Genomic DNA, 17284 nt, shown 5'->3' on the forward strand with positions numbered 1-17284 from the left:
TTGCGCATGCCCAGTGCGCCGTTTGCGCGCACGTTCCCGAAATCCACTCCGGGTTTTGGCAGCAACCGCGGCGACGGCGGCGGAGGGCCTGACGTAAGGGGAGGGGCTGGCAGGAAAATTAAGTCCCGGGAGGCGGGCTTGGGAGTAGGCGTTGGGTCTGAGCGAAGGAGGGAGACCAATAGGGTCTGTGTGGGATACAGACTTGACTGTAAATGGTACCGTAGATTGGGAAGAAGCCACCTCTCGATGTTTGGGGGTCAATGTGACCCCTTAGGGTGCCTCCTGCGTTCTAGTCCCCCAGGGTCCAATTCTTATTTCCAGGCTAATTGATCCCACAAAATCGAGGTCGCCAGCAATAGAGCCTACGGAGTTGATGGGAATTTCACGATAGGATACTGTGCGGCTAGGAAACATGTTGTCTAAACTCTAAGGCCTCGCTACTGGAAGTATGATCCATGGACAGCAGCACTGGCATCACCTAGGAGCTTTTCGAAATTGCAGGATCTCACCTCAAGCCCAGACCTCCTGAGTTGGAATCTGCATTTTTACAAGATTCTCCGGGGAATTCCTAAGCATATTAAAGTGTGAGAAAGTACTCTGCTAAGGATATTTGACAAGGGAAAGTGCTAACAACAGATTAAGTGGAAAGAGCAGGTTACGAAACAAAGTGTACAATCTGGTCCAAATTATTTTAGGCATATGTCATAGAAGCATGCACCAAAAATGTTAAGGTGATCATTTGTATATGGTGGCGCTATAGGCGATCTTTTTCCCCCCTCTTTCTCTTTAGCATAAGATTGTCAGATTTAGCAAATAAAATACAGAACGATGGATTCGTTGTCTGAAATTCATATTTAATTCCACTCGTGTATTTTAACCGGAAAACCTTACATGCTTTCCAGTTTCTTCCAAATCGACTATAATGAAATGTTTTGCTTTTGAAATTAGGCAAAAAAGGTAAAGCTAATAATTTTAAGCCAAGATGAGCCAATGTAACTCATAACCGTGATTGTTTCTTTTTTGAAGTGAAGGTCTGCATGTCCTTAGCCACGATAGATGGTAACATTGACCCTCTACACTAGGGTCACCACCTAAGTGATAAATTATTAGCAGCCATAACATTATGCGGTGTTGTAGAATGAATCAGAAGACCTGGTTTGAAGGCGGAGCTCAACTGCTTTGAGGCTGAACAACTTTAAGCGGGACACTTAACCTCTCCTTGCCCAGCCATACTTATCATTTATATGGGATTAAGGAACCTGCTTTACTGGCAGTGTTGTGAGGTTTACGCACCGGAACGCGCTTTGCGAACCCTACAGAACTATTTAAGTCTTTATCGTTTCTACGGTAAATTAAACAATCGCAATAGCAGGATTATGGAATTCTGGGGGCGGCCTCTCAGCATCGGCGAGAGTAAACGAGTGCTTCCGGAAACCGCTACCCTTTCACCTGGCCCAGGACTCTTCCCAGCAAGCTGAGCTCGCATATTTTACAGATGTAAATCTGCCGGAGGCGTTTCAGGTTAGCCCAGAGCGTCACCCGGTCTCCCGAAATCCGAGGTTGTGAAATTCTTTAATCCGTCGAGCTCTAGGACCACTCCCTGCGGTTCACAGCCAGACTGGTGTCCGGCTCCGCCCGCCTGTGACTGTTGCAGCATCATTGGTTTGAGAGGCTCCAGCGGACAGCACCGCAAGCCAATGGGAAGCCGTCCTTCGCCGGCGGCAGAGCTGTGAGAGCCAGTCAGACCAGGGTATGGAATTTAACTCTTTAGAGGTGGGTTCGCCGTGCGTGGGAAAGTTGTAGTAAATGTGCCACGTCTGCTAGGAACAGGGAATTATGAACGTGCCAGAGGCTGTCCTTAAGTCTTCAACTACATTCTTAGCTCTATGAGGTCGGGGGCCCTTTCTTTGTTTTTGTAGGAACTTCCTTCCTACTCCAGCAACATGAGGCTTTTCTTGTGGAACGCGGTGCTGACGCTGTTGGTCACTTCTTTGAGTGGGGCTCTGATCCCTGAACCAGAAGTGAAAATTGAGGTGCTCCAGAAGCCTTTCATCTGCCATCGCAAGACCAAAGGGGGGGATTTGATGTTGGTCCACTATGAAGGTTACTTAGAAAAGGATGGCTCCTTATTTCACTCCACGTAAGTAATTATACCCTCAAGGTAAAATAGTGAAAAACCCACCCACCTATGCCAGCTCTCGGGCAGGAAAGTAGCCTGTATCAGGTTTTACCTCTCTTTTAAAAAACTGCAATATATTATTTTCTTCTTTGGAAAAGGAAATTGTTTAACGACAATCTTGCATAACGGGGCCTTTGAAGTCCTTACTGGAAACGTGGTAAGGATAAAGGTTTAATTTTTTATTATAAAAATTAGCGCTAGAATCTTTGAAATACTACAGAAATATCTAGGTGTATAGTTAGGCAATACATAGGGAAAAAAAACTTAAAGGAATTCTCATTTTTCAAATTCCATTCCCGAGGGAAAATGACCCAATTCCATTTTTTATTTGGTGTAGGTGAAATTTACTGAAAACTTTCCATAGCGACTTGATGAGAATACACAATCATTTATTTGCTTGTTGTAGGGTATGCTAATGCTAAGCCATTGATCTCTTTAAACTTTGTTCTTACAGATGACATTTTGGTCAAAGCACAGTACCATGATTTGTTTCATGATTTGTTTCTTTCTAGAAATTCAAAGACTTCATTGATGGGTGTGGGTGTGGTTATGGAAGATTAATCCAATACCTACAGTGAAGGATTTTCAGGTGGTTACACTATCATTATTTCTGTTCTATAAACAGAAATTGCGACATGGAAAAGTTTTACAAGTGTACTGATTCCTACTTAGGCATTGATTCTCTTCATTCCATTCCAAAAGTATTTATTGAGTATTTCTTTTATGTTAGGCCCTGTACTTGATACTAGGGAGATTAAAAATTTTTGGCTTCTCCACCTTTGTCCATTCATTTATCTGTCCACCTAACAAACCCTTGTTGAGTGGCCACAATCAGGCCTTAAGGATGCAAAGGTGACTAAGAGTGGATTCTTGTCCTCCAGCAGTACATCAGCTGCAGAGAGGAGGAAGACAAGTCAGTAACTCATGCCAAATAGTATGGCATTTTCAAATGTTCACAAAGCATAATGGAGTCTGGAATTATTTATGCTCTGAGAGGTGGAGAAAAAGAAAGACTTCCCAGAGATCATAATTAAGATGGGCCTTGAAAGATGGGTGGAGGGTTCCTTCCCGGTGGAGAATGGGAGCAGAGGGGACATTCCAGGTAGAGAGAATGGCATGAACTAAAGTAGTGAAACTTTGTGGCCCCTCCTAGATCTGGTTTTTGATAACCTGCCTTCACTGAGCACTCAGTCCTGGTCTGTCTTTGGAGAAGGGAATGGCACCCTTCTCTGAACTCTGTTAGCCCTTCCACAACTTACCAAAACAGTGGCTTGCTATAGAATTCTCAACTGCTCTATCTCTTTATCGACAAGGCTAGTGCCACAGTGAATGTTAAACAATATTAAGATTTGTGTTTTAAATTTTCAATCACATCTTTATTTTTAGTCTGATATTGACATAGCCTGATTTCTTTCAGGTCTCAGAACCTATGTGGACTTTGGCGGTAGCCATAAGACACTATTTGGCAGTTTGCTACTAATGTTATAGTACCTGACGAGGGGACTGTTGTCATGCAGCCTCAATGTAAATGGTCAGGAACTGCTAACCCTGAGCTTTGTGAAGAGTTACCATCAAATAGTCCATTGCAAAGCACGTTTGCCATTTTCAGAACGATAGCCTGTGTGGTAAATAGCTTAAATCCTTTAGCTGTGACAAGAAATGTGTCAAAACTGTAGTCAGCGCTGGGTGGCAGATTGTTTTCTTCCTTCTTTATTCTGTTCTAGCCTTCCCAAGTATTCTACAGTTGGCAATTTGTTTCTTTAGTCATGGGGGGAAATTAAGGAAAAGAGGAAGTAATGGCCTTTACCTGGATTTAGTAACTAACCATGGTGCCCATGAAACCTAGCAGAGTGATTTCTCATTCTCACCTATAAGATATCTTTGAGAACACTTTCCTTATTGCACTGAAAGAGCTATTTGGGACTCAGGCACTACTCAGCCTGCAAGCCCCCTAGTAGCTCACTAACTGGGTTTCTTAGGCTGGCCTCTCTCCAGCTCATGAGCCAGGACACTTTTATCTCCTTCTCCCTCAGTCCTTGAGGGGCCATTCCTCCAGGCTTCCCTGCAGAGCCCCACAGAAGATGCCTGCAGCCAGCATCTAGGTAGGGTTCAGGGTTAAGAACAGCCTTTTCCACCTCTCAGAGCCATCACCAGGCTTACATCAGGACAGTTTGTAAGTAGGCTAGACCCTCCATTGTCCATGTGGGTATGGACCCGTGTGTCTTGGCAGTAAATTCTCCTTAGCTTCTCATCTTCCTTCCCAAACTCTCCCATTTTCCATTATTCTTTCCCTCTTTTGCCCCCTTAAGATTTTCCTGGGACAGCATCACTATCGTTAAGACCTTGAACTTTGGAGCTGGATCAAACACTGGCACATTTAACCTCAGTTTCCTCCTCTGTACAATGGGGAAATAATAGTATTTATCTCATCTGATCATTGTCAGAGTTAAAAAAAAGCAAAGCATTTAGGGTAATACCTGGTAAACAGTAAATCACAAATAGTTATTAACTGTTTTTATTATGATTCCCTCTGCCCTTCTCTACCTGAGTCATTGTGTGAAATTTGTATCAAGAAATACGGGCAGGGAATTACAAAATTGACTTGGTTTTATGTGTATGTATGTAGCTGTTTTTGTTAATTTCCAAATTTAATCACTTATGGGTGGAAAAAATACACCACAGCAATAAAAAAATAGAGTTACTAAACAGGTCTAATGTGTTCTCTTTCCACTGTAGTCACAAACATAACAATGGTCAGCCCATCTGGTTTACCTTGGGCATCCTGGAGGCTCTCAAAGGTTGGGACCAAGGCTTGAAGGGAATGTGTGTAGGAGAGAAGAGAAAGCTCATCATTCCTCCTGCCCTGGGTTATGGAAAAGAAGGAAAAGGTAATAACAATTCTACATTTTTACTATAGCATTGGAGTTTTTCTCTGGATTAGGAGACGGAAATCAGAGTAACTATTATGTGTTTTTTTTTCCCCTAAAAGTAAGTAGAGAATGTATATTTTTTTTGGAAGTATGATTGTGTCTTGATTATCATTTGAAATGATCAGATTAAAGCCATTATATCTTAATGGTCAACTGAGCTAATGATAAGAAGTTCTGGAACTTTCAACTCTATCATTAACAATTAACCACCATATAACCCAAATAATGGTTTTTTTTAAAAAAAATTGTGGCACAGTACACATAACATAATGTTTACTATTTTAACCATTTTTTAAGTGTACAGTTCAGTGACACTATGAACATTCACGTTGTTATACAGGCATCACCACTATCCACTTCCATAACTTTTTCATCCTCCCCAGCTGAAACTCATCGATTTATTTTAACAATGCAAAGAAAGCTTATTCAACAGACGTGTTTTGATGAGTTGAACATGTAAAATGTAGATGATTAAGGCATTGAATGAGGGTTAGATGTGGGCTGCCAGTGACTCACAACTCAAGTTTTCTACACCCAGGCTTTTTTTTTTTTTGGAGGTTGTTTTCACTCTTGTTTTAAAGTTGTTTTATAACTTTTTAAATAATTCATTTATAAAAATGAATGGAGTGACATGAAATGAGTTTAATAAAACAGAAGCAAATGGGCTAGCTGATTCCAGGAGACTTTGTGCTAGTTTGTGGCAGGGTGGGCATGCACTCCTGCTGTTTGCATGGGAAGCTGAGCAGCTTTCCAAAGGACTATTTACAAGAGACCAGATGATGTTTCCTGTGTAGGATATGCATGTGTCCTATAATTCCTTTCTCATTTAGCCTAAGGGAATAGTCAGGTATCAGGAGAAAGATTTGTGAACAGAGATGTCCATTACTACACTGTTTCTAATAGCAAAAATAATTGGAACCAACTTCAGTGGATAATGAGAAGGCTTTAGCTAAATAAAATAGGGCCCAGTTATTAAGAAATGGCATTTCAAAGATTAAAAAAAATTATATCCAAGTATGTATGATATAATGTTATATATAAAAGTGGAAAATAAAGCTGTAGTATATATAATACTAAGTATTAGAGAAAAGTATATAGACATACAGAGTGAATCACAAGGAAATAATTAAGAATGATAACAATGGATGGCTGGGAATTATTTTTATTTCTGGTTCTGTCTCTTACAAATTCTCTACAATGGGCATGTATTACATAATGAAGAAAAAATATTATTTTTAAATATTTATTTTAGAGAGAGTGCATGTGTGTGAGTGAGTGGGGGGAGGGGCAGAGGGAGAGAATCTCAAGCTGACTCCCCACGGAGCACTGAGCCCTACCCAGGAGTTGATCTTATGACCCAGGAGATCATGACCCGAGCTGTAATCAAGAGTGGGACACTTAGCCAACTGAGCCATCCAGGTGCCCCTCCCAAAAGAAATTATTAAGTAGTCATCAGAACAGACAGGGAACCACTCTGATACTGTAGAAATATAGACTTCACAGGATCCTTAGGTCTAAGCTTAACCATTTACAAAGTGAGAATCCTAGCCCCAGTTTCCTGAGAAGAAAGTAAGTGCCATCTGTGAGGCATTGTATATTTTAAAATGGAGCTTGCCATATAAATCTTATGCACAGAATGGGATTTACTTACCAAATTCAATTCTTATTTTAATAATCTCTTTAGGGAAGAAAATCAAGTATCTAGAAAATGTTTCTCTGGGGCGCCTGGGTGGCTCAGTCGTTAAGCGTCTGCCTTCGGCTCAGGGCGTGATCCCGGCGTTCTAGGATCGAGTCCCACATCAGGCTCCTCTGCTGGGAGCCTGCTTCTTCCTCTCCCACTCCCCCTGCTTGTGCTCCCTCTCTCGCTGGCTGTCTCTCTCTCTGTCAAATAAATAAAATCTTAAAAAAGAAAAAAGAAAAGAAAATGTTTCTCTGGTGTTCAAATATTATTTTACAACTTCCTCCTGTATCTTTATTGTCTCACCTTTAATGTATATGTAGTATTAGTCCTACTGTATTTAACTCAATTTTACTTTGTAACAAGTCGAGATCTAAATTTGAGTCATTTCCTCCAAACTGAGAGCCATGAAACTAACTCTGCTAATATGTATTTAACACTAATTTTGTAGTCCTTTGGTACCATGTTTGCATGCCTCCTTTGGAAAGACACCAGTTTCATCAACGACCTAGTGCATGCCCCTTCTCTGTCTAGATCTGGAATGGTAAGCTTGGGCACACAGTGTAAGTTTTGTTCTCTTTAATAGTTAACAAATGCTCTTTCATGGAAATATGTGGGATTTGGGTGGGTGGGGAGGACTAAGAAATACTCGTAATGTTTACCCAGACCTGTATGTTAAATATAAGGAAACGAGTTGAAAAAAACTGTTCATACTTCCCAGAAAGGTTTTGTTTTCTGTTTTGTTTTGTTTTGTTTTTTAGGTCCCTGGGACTTTAACAAAGCTCTTTTCGTTTTTAAAGATTTTTATCTTCCTTCTCAGAAATTTATTTTAATTTCTTCTCCATGAAATGTCTTCAAAATAGGTATAACTTCTATATCAGAGGGGGTGTTGCCTAACTTTCTGAAATTGTTGAACCTTTCTGTATTGTTTTTAAAGCCTGTAAGAGAATTATGTCTTATTAACATATACTGAGAGCTCACTAGTTATCAAGTATGATGCTAAATATTTTGCGTGAATTTATCTTCCTTCATCCTCCACAAATTCTGCATCTTACAGATGAAGAAAGGCTTAAAGAAGGGCAGGAGTAAGCTTTAATACCAGCTACTATGACACCAGCTCTCACTCAGCTTGATACTGCCTCCCAGTGGTGGAGATGGCAGAACTATATATATTTCTAGGTCAGGACTTTGGTGACCCCAACGTTAGTAAATCACTTGTACTATAATTAACTCTGAATTATCTAAAGCCCTTTAAGTCATTCTTGGCATGTAATATGTAATATCTTAATTATATTGAAATTTAATACCAGGCCATTAGGCATATCTGTATGTATGTGTCTGTTTGTGTGCACAAAACAATTTGTAATTGCAAAACCAGAAACAGACTGCTTTTGATCTACTAGTTTGGATTAGTCCTTCTCTATTCTATTTGTTTGAGTAAAATATAAGTAATTTACATGTGATAATGTTAGGAAGGCTTTTCATTTAATTCAATCAAAAGAATATTTTATTCAGTATCGTAAGTTTTCTGTCATCAGAACTCTGGGATTGTTTAAATAAGCCTTAACCTCCTTTCTCCTCATGTCAGGTAAAATTCCCCCAGAGAGCACGCTGATATTTAACATTGATCTTTTGGAAATTCGAAATGGACCAAGATCCCATGAGTCATTCCAAGAAATGGATCTTAATGATGACTGGAAACTCTCTAAAGCTGAGGTGATCTTTCCTTCCTCATGTTCTGTTTCTTTCTTTCTTTCTTTCTTTCTTTCTTTCTTTCTTTCTTTCTTTCTTTCTTCTCACTTTTTAAAAAATATGTTTTTAAAGAAAGTCTATTTTTATTTGGATAAAGTATTATTTATAAGTTTTCTTAAAATACTGATGCTTCAAATGTTGGCTTCCCCCCCCCCCATTTGGAAATCCTTGTTTTGGAGAGAAATATATTGAGACTTAAGAAACATCATTCGTTCTTTTGCCCCCACCCACCTCCCCCCCACCATACTTAAGGTTCACTGTATCTTGCCCTTACCCTGAGTGTCTGAAAGATCCATTTTGGTAAGACAATTCTCATTTTGGAGTTGCTATATAAGAAACATAGATGTCCTGAGAAATATCTCATGTTGATGGTTTCTGTTTAAAACTGTAAACTGGCTGTTAAATGCACTTATAATTTCCTAGCAGTTAGCAGCAAACAACCCACATGCTGTTTTGTTCTGGTTCACACCTGGAGAAAGGAGACTTCAGCGTGGGTTTTCCAGAGCAGGAGATCTTTCCCAGCCCCCTTTTGGTCCTGGTGTTTGAGTAAGGAGAAAGCAAGAAGACTTCTATCTTTATTTATTTAGGCTTTTGCAGCCATCTTTACACATACCTGTCTTAGTCTGGCTGCTGTGGGGAAAGAAGTGGAGGTAGACATCTGCTCTGTGTTTTTCTGTTTGCCCATGTTCTCCACCGTTCCTTGGCTGGTCAGAAATCAAGTCCCTTTTTATGTTTTGATCAATTTCATTCTAACAGCCAGGAAATGATTAAGTCTTAAATAAGTCAAGTTGTTATGAACTCACAGGGTCATGATCTACAAGTTACTAAATTTATAACACCTCATAGTATTACCAGTCATAGGACTTTTTTCTGTCCAAGATAAATTTTAATTACCTTTCATTTAAAAAAAAATCTTAAATATATAACACATTCACGTGGTTCAAAAGAAAATCAATCCAGTTAAAAAGTGTTTATTAAGAAGTCTTTCTCCTATCCACATCCTCTTCAACTATGTCATCTACCCCTTTCTGCATGCAGTTTTGTTGGGTTCTAAAGTGTCTTTCCAGTGTTTCTTTATGCAAATACAAACAAATGTGAATACATTTTCCTATTTCCCCTTTTCTTACACAAAAAGTAGCATGATATACATAATATTTGGCATCTTGCTTTATTCACACAGTATATCCTAGAGATTCATTCTACATTAATCCATTTAACTTTAATCATCCTTTTTTTTTTTTTTACAACTTCATTAAATCTCCTGACTCTTAAAAGTTAATGTATGTCATATGTTTGCATATTGGCGGTAGGAGGGGAAGGATTTGAAATTACTGATCTAACAGGAGGAGTACTAGAGATCTGATTAAAAATGAAAATACAGGTTGAACTGCATTATGGTGAACCTAGCGGGTAATTAAGAACAGTATTTTGTTTATATCTTTAAATATCTGAACGAGAGTGGAAATTTTTAGTCTAAGCACTCATTAGGGTGAATTTTGCTTTAATTTCTGAGATTGGAAGGTCATGAGGCATGCTCATAATCAGGTCCACTGCATGTACTATTACCATACACTTACTTAAATTAAAAAATGCCGTTAGGAGAGGGGGGAGGCCGATGGGGGATGGGTGAACTAAGTGAAGGGGATTAAGAGTACACTTACCATGATGAGCACTGAGTAATGTATAGAATTCTTGAATCACTCACAATATTGTACGTCTGAAACTAATGTAACACTGTATGTTATACTGGATTTTTTTAAAATAATAAAACTTTTAAAAGATTTTTAAAAATAAGTTTAAAAAAATGCCATCCTTTAATCTTATTTTAAGAAATATCTGGAATTCTGACCCTAGTTAGAAAATGAGATCTGGATAATTCAATGAAATGAAAGACTGCAGTCTTTCAAATGCTTGGCTTTATTTAGACTCAGATTAAGAATAGATAATATGCTTTCATTGGGTATTTTTCAGATAATATAAGGCTTATCTTTGCCTCTGAGCAATATTCTGTGTCTCTACTGGAGCAGTATAGCAACAGTTTTTAAGGGGAAAAAATTCCTTACAGTTCTTTTACTGTCATTAGAAATATATTACAGTTGTTTAGTCATTGTTATATATAATCAAATGAACTACCAGTCTGCTCTGTGATATTAACTGGCTTGATATGGGTATCTTATGAATTAGAATTATTAACGAGACCCATTATTTTATAGGTTAAAGTGTATTTAAAGAAGGAGTTTGAAAAGCACGGAGCAGTGGTGAATGAAAGTCATCATGATGTTTTGGTGGAGGATATTTTCGATAAAGAAGATGAAGACAAAGATGGATTTATATCTGCCAGAGAATTTACATATAAACATGATGAGTTATAGAGAAACACGTGCCCACTTTCTATGGCATGCATCCTTAAAGACAGGGCAACCATTTTTAAAGAAAGTCTTATTTTTAAATAATGTGCTGTTCTTTTTCTGTTTTTTATTTCTATATATTTTTCTGAATATTATTCGAAGAAACCCTTAGGAGTCCTAAGTGCCCATTTCTTTCTGGTGAGTTATTGGGAAGAAAAAATTAATTTGTCTTTGAATAGAAGACTTCTGGACCATTTTCCACTTTCACATATGAAGCCTTCTGTTTAACTTGCTTACTTGTAATTTTAAAAATATTGCAGCCGGGAGCAAGCCCAACATGAGACCAGGTTATTGCACAAATCAGCCCCCTCTATTTCTACTTCTCTCTATTTTCTCCAAGTTAGATACTGACATTTGAAGAGCCTTGGGCTATAGCCCAAGGCTTACTGTTTTCATGTTATAATGAAACAGTGTGTCTGTAACTGCCTTTGAGTCTGCTTAAGGGAAGAGGAAAATAGTTGTTGAACTGGCCTTGTTCACAGTTATTGCTCTACTGAGTAGATGTGCAATGCTGCAGTGAATAACAAAGTTAATGACTTATAAATATGTATACATTGAAACATTCTGCCCAGGACTTAAGCTCTATAAGGTTCGGTTCTTAGTGACTAATAAATAACCTATAATGATTAATAGGACAAATTATTTATGTATGTGGTTCTTTGTAATAATGTGTCAAAATTTTGTAGCTGAGGTACAGAGTTGTGTTTAGTCAGTGTTTACTTTTTAAGTCTAGCCGATGACCCTTCCTGGTATATTAATGAATAAAATCTATAACTAGTGTATTCCACTACAGTAACATTGTATCATGAGTGAAATTTATAAGCCAATCAAAAATTTCCCATTTCTGCTTATCAAAAATATGACACAGGCCTACAGTAGCTACTATTGCATAGAAATCTGTCCTGGGTCAAAAAAATGGGATTTTATAATTTTCCCTGAAATTGGCTTTTATCCTTACTACTTTGAAAAAGCCCCCAAATCTCCATTTCACTAAGAATAGTTCTTTATTGTTTAGGAAGTGATCTCAAGGGCATCGTCTTTGATTTTCATTGTTCTGAAGCCTATGAACAAAGCTGGTGGATCTTGGCGAACCTATTTTATAGATGAGGAAATTATTCTTCAAAGAGATTGTTTTGCCCGAGGTCAACAGCTAAGTTGTACAGCAAGATTGCAGTCCCCAAGTTCAGTATCTTGTATTGTCCTCCTTTGACTTCACTGGGCCTACTTCTCTCTTCAATTTGTTCTCCTAACAGTCAACGCTGTTTTTATCTTTGGGTCCTTATCCTTTGAAGATGGTTTATTGGCTGTTTTGGGTGCTTTTGAATTCTTCCCCTGATCTAGGAATGGCTCTGGTTTCATTGTTGGGGTTAGCACTGAATTCCCTCAAAAACCCTCTACTGTGAGAAGGTCCGGGTGTGTGTCTTAGTTCTTTCATTCTTGTTTTACCTGTAGGTTGTTGCTGTTGTTGTTGTTTTAGAGAATTACGAATAATTATTATATACAGGCTATTTTCACTAGTTGTATATTGCATTTTCCTCATTAAAACATAAAGGTCTTGGGAAGGACATATATAACACCTTTTTCTGATGAAATCAGCTATATGTAGAAAACTCTTAAATTGTCACTGCTGTTTTCCTCAACCTGGAGGAGTTACGAACCACAATACGAAAGCCTTATGCTGTGTTCATCAGGAGGGAACGAGCTTGTCACGTGGTACCACCTCGTATAGACATTACTGGCAATGCTATCTCTGGTAGAGCAGGGAAAGTAAAAAGAATTTTGATTATTCGGGCAGCATATTTCTTTATCTCACGTGACTTTATATCAATTCCCATCTAAATATTTAGACAGAAGTATGAAATGAAAGCATATAAATAAGTTATGATTGTTTTTAAGTATCTGCCTTTGGTTTAGCTGCAAGTTTATGTCTTTCCATTCACGGAAATAATCAGACATCAATGGCGACCTCACTTGTAATATAATTTGACTCATTAATATTGCTAGATGTGTCCTATTTAAATTTATATGACAATGTTGTATTTTCAAAATAAACTTTACTTGGGGAATAATTGGTTTTCTGAAAAATTCTTCAAGCACCTGTTTCCTCAGCAGCTTTATTGATGTTCCTAACTATTATTCTAGGTTTTATGTTGAAACCAGATGGGGAAGATGGACAAGTCGTCGTAGGAGAGGGGTGTAGTGACACTTCGTGCCTCTGATTATCTATTCTGTTTAGATATATTTGTAAGGAAAGCTGTGGTTCCTTTTAAATTGTCTTGAAATAAGCATTAAATATTGAGCATGACGGGCAGTAGTTAATAGTGAATGTGGGGTACGGGAGAAAGTATATGTGTTGGGTTTTGTTTAATTTGTTTGGTTTTGGTGGTAGTTATCACTATTGTTTTGGTTTGGGATTTTATTTTGTCAGAGATGGACATTATGATGATTAATGCCCAATGAGTACATGAGTACTATAAAATACCTTATGTAATTAAATGAAATACCGGGTTGCCATAAAAATAACGGGAAACAATGATTTCTGATTTGAATGGGGAATTAGCCATTTGAATCTTTACTTGTGGAAATGAATTTGTACTCACCTTATTCATGATAATAGTATATTCTGTCCATCTACAATGATATTAGATATCAGCATGCTATCTGTTCCCACTGAACTGAATGTATGGATGATTTCTCAGTGTTGTTTGGAAATTGCAAGAGTTCGAGAAAAAGAGACTTGGTGGAGTATTATGGGAAAAACTCTATCTTTTAACTTTTTACTAAAAAAAATGAATTGTCATCGTAATAGCCACCCTGGGGAAAAATAACAAGGAACTTATTTTCAAGAGATACAGAGCACTTGGTCATAAGGGTGTTTTGTTTAGTTTTTGTTTCTTACTGACTTTCGTTTGAATTGAAATCTAAAATGTTATATGCCCATTTGAAAACATGAAAATTATAGTACTTCTGTCTCCTATATCTGTAGCATTGTTTTTAGTAAGATTTGCATATTCTCTTTAGTGCAATGAAATCCATATATTCTTATGTCTGGGTTTGGAGTCTTTACTGGAAGGTAAATTCTTTCTTCTGTTTAAAATATTGGTTTGCCTTGGGGCGCCTGGGTGGCTCAGTTGGTTAAGCGTCAGACTGTTGATTTCGGCTCAGGTCAAGATCTCAGGGTTGTGGGATCGAGCCCTGAGTCTTCGGGCTCCGTGCTCAGTGGGAAGTCTGCTTGAGATTCTCTCTCTCCCTCTGCCTCCCTCCCCCCACCTTGTGCTCTCACTCTCTCTAAAATAAATAAATCTTGAAAAAAAAATATTGTTTTGCCTTTGCTTTCAGCCCTGCCTCTGCTACCTCCAGGTCCAGGCTGACAGCAGGAAAAGATCCTTCATAGTTCCACCCTCAAATACAAGGAGAGGTATGCTTTGGTTCCTAAATGTTGCAGAAATGTAGCAGTCACTCACATTTAGTGGATACCAGAATTGCATGGAAAATGTGTTTAAAATGCAGATTTCTGAACCCTTTCCCCAGAGATTCTGATTAATTCTTGGATTAGGCCCATGAATCTGCATTTTAACCTGCCTTGCTAGATGATACTGATGCGGGTGGTCTAAGAATCTTTAATTTGAGAGATGATTAATTATTTCCCTGCCCTTAAATATACAGTCTCCTATATTTTTCTCTTAATAGTCTTTTTTTGTCTTCTGTAAAGTGTTGGTCACTGGGGCAACTAATTGTGCCTGAAAATGAATATACGGTCAAAAGGATAAGTTGTGTGAGATAGTATTTTCCCGAGAGAAATTTTTTTATGACTCTGAATTCCTACAGCAAAAAGTTAGATCATCAGTAAATATGTTTTTGTGAACTTTTCTACTAGAAGAGAGAAAAGAGTCCCAGACGTCTCCAAAATTATTATTCTATATTATTTTTTCAGAATTATCTACAGCCTATCCCTTGAGAAGAATATAAGGTCAAGAGATTTAGGAAAAAATGAAACTATTCTCTTAAAAACATAAATATATGTATATGTGTGTATAGTGTATAAACTATGTGCTGTGTATAATATATACATATATTATGAATAAATTACATACATACATGCATATAGTTTTGTATCAAAGATAGTCATTGACATGCTCTCTCTAGTACATGATTTCCCTTCTCTGAAGACTTGTCTTTTCCATGCAGTTAAACTTCCATTTGGTCAATTTGGAATCTTTCCGTACTTTGCCTACATTTCTATGTTTCGCTTATAATTTAGGTAACATTTCCTAGTAGTTCTCCATGTAAAACCAACAATAATTTTTTTAAATCCCTTCAGCTTTGGTTTACCAAAGGAATTAAGTGACTCATTTTGATATACATAGATTATTGTAAAGGAAAATAAATGGATACACACATTGGGAAGATTTGGGAGATCTGTAACACCTAGCACGCTCTCCATGGATTCTTTTGTTTACCGGTCCTCTGTGTTCCTGTACTGCTAATAAAGCCTCTGGCATAAAATGGATGACTTCAGTGAGTATGAGTCAGCTGATAATTTACAAAGCCAATCTAGGTGCCTACGAGCTAGACTAACATTAATTTTATTTTATGATCTAAATACAAATTGCATGAGATGTTTGCTGAGGTTTTACTCTAAAAATCTGGAGTAAAGTGAATGCTGTCCCCTTGGTCTGTAGTAATAGCTAAATTATATCCCACTTGGGGATTTCTGGGAACTTACAAGTCATTTCTTTAATTTGAAATTCCACACTGCTTTAAGGTAAAAGTAATTTCCTTTCCAGTAAACAGTTGCAGTAGAAACAATGCCACACACGATGTGAACTGAGGCCGTGAGGGACGGTTCTCATTACTGTACAGAATGAAAGAAGGGTAGGGAGACCCTTTGGACCTTAGTTCCAATTTCTTAGAGCACTTTCTCATTCATTTGTTGGGCTTACTCTGCTACAGTGTATTTTATGTTAATATAACTGATTATACTTTTACCTCTGGGCAGGAGACTAGGATATTATAACATTCAGCCACATACTGGGTTTTTTTTCCTGTTAAGATCATATCTCCTTGAATCGCTGTGCAGCTGTTTCATGCAGAACACATTTTGCTTGAGACATTCTAGATTTTTTTTTAAGTATCTCTTAAGTTAGGAGCTAAATTAAATTAAATGGGTAATATAGTTGTGTAGAATAACTAAGAAGAGGACGAGTGTAAATACAGGAAATTTGCCTTAAAATAAGAAACATTTTACTTGCAAGAAAATAGGAAAGAACTAAAAAGGATCTTTCAATGAAATCCCCATTTGAATTGCCAGATTCCCCTGCAGTATGATTGTTCTCTCCTGTTTTCCATGCATTGTTTTGGCTAAATTTTATAAGGTATATAATCTTTTACAAAATGTCATGTGCCTTTTTTTTTCTTGCTACAAGCATTAGTATTCCAGGTTTTCTGCTTTGTTTCATAATTTTTAAGAAAATTAAGCAGCCTACTAAAGTTAATTGATTCTTACTCACATTAAGACTGAACAGTAAATCAACTCTGCTCCTTGGATTCCTTTTCTCTAACATTTTATTACTATGACAATAATTCTTCAAAAGTACTCACTCTTTATTATTGACCTATTTCTTCTGAGCTGGGCAATGTCAAATAGTTGTCTTTTTTTTTTTTTTTTTTGAGGTAGGGTACTTTTTAAAAATTAAATTAATATGTAATACAACACTTTTTTATGGTTCAATAAATTTTAGTATACTCACAGAGTTGTGCAACCATCACAATTAATTTCACAGATTTTTTCTTTAGGTAGGCTCCATGCCCAGCGTGGAACCCACCTCAGGGCTTGACCTCAATGACCCTGAGATCAAGACCTGAGTTGAGATCAAGAGTTGGACACTTACCAACCTAGCCACCCAGGTGCCCCATCACAATTAATTTTAGAACATTTTTCTTATCAAAAAGAAATCCCCATACCCATTAGTAGTCCATCCCCCTTTTCACCAACTCCCTAAGCAACTATCAAACTACTTTATCTATTTGCCTATTCTAGAAATTTCCATAATAATTCTTAAAGCTCAATTCTTTCTTTATATTCACAGTAAAGAAAAACTGACTATCTGAAAATTCATACAGTAAAACATTTCTGCTTTTAATTTTTGTTTCAAAAATATGATAGGTACTTTTTGAAAATCAAATTGAACGAGACACAGGTTCCAACTCCAAGGAATAAATGACTCTGTGTACACAAAAAGTCAAATCCTTTGCACATGTAAGAGCTGGAACCAATGGTATAAAGGATGTAATAACAGTAAAAACCTAGAGCTTGGTTTATGACTGAATAGTAGAA

The 17284-nt window shown here is 37.5% G+C and overlaps 1 protein-coding gene across 1 annotated transcript; it reads left to right on the top strand.

Annotated features, from left to right (window-relative positions):
* Positions 1-1763: 1763 nt before the first annotated feature.
* FKBP14 (FKBP prolyl isomerase 14) lies at positions 1764-14263 on the top strand. The gene is made up of 4 exons (XM_045792948.2): positions 1764-2140; positions 4916-5067; positions 8376-8503; positions 10753-14263. The coding sequence occupies exons 1-4, from the start codon at positions 1944-1946 to the stop codon at positions 10909-10911; spliced, it is 636 nt and encodes a 211-aa protein (XP_045648904.2). The 5' UTR covers positions 1764-1943; the 3' UTR covers positions 10912-14263.
* Positions 14264-17284: the final 3021 nt, after the last annotated feature.

Source organism: Ursus americanus, chromosome 3 (genome assembly GCF_024610735.1).
Source record: "Ursus americanus isolate L20-20 chromosome 3, mUrsAme1.1.p, whole genome shotgun sequence".
Taxonomy (NCBI): domain Eukaryota; kingdom Metazoa; phylum Chordata; class Mammalia; order Carnivora; family Ursidae; genus Ursus; species Ursus americanus.

Excerpts from the sequence above, each read along its gene's own strand:
- FKBP14 (XM_045792948.2), top strand. The coding sequence starts at position 1,944 with ATGAGGCTTTTCTTGTGGAACGCGGTGCTGACGCTGTTGGTCACTTCT. Across the intron at positions 2,141-4,915 it reads GGCTCCTTATTTCACTCCAC|TCACAAACATAACAATGGTC; the intron begins GTAAGTAATTAT and ends TTTCCACTGTAG. Across the intron at positions 5,068-8,375 it reads TTATGGAAAAGAAGGAAAAG|GTAAAATTCCCCCAGAGAGC; the intron begins GTAATAACAATT and ends TCCTCATGTCAG.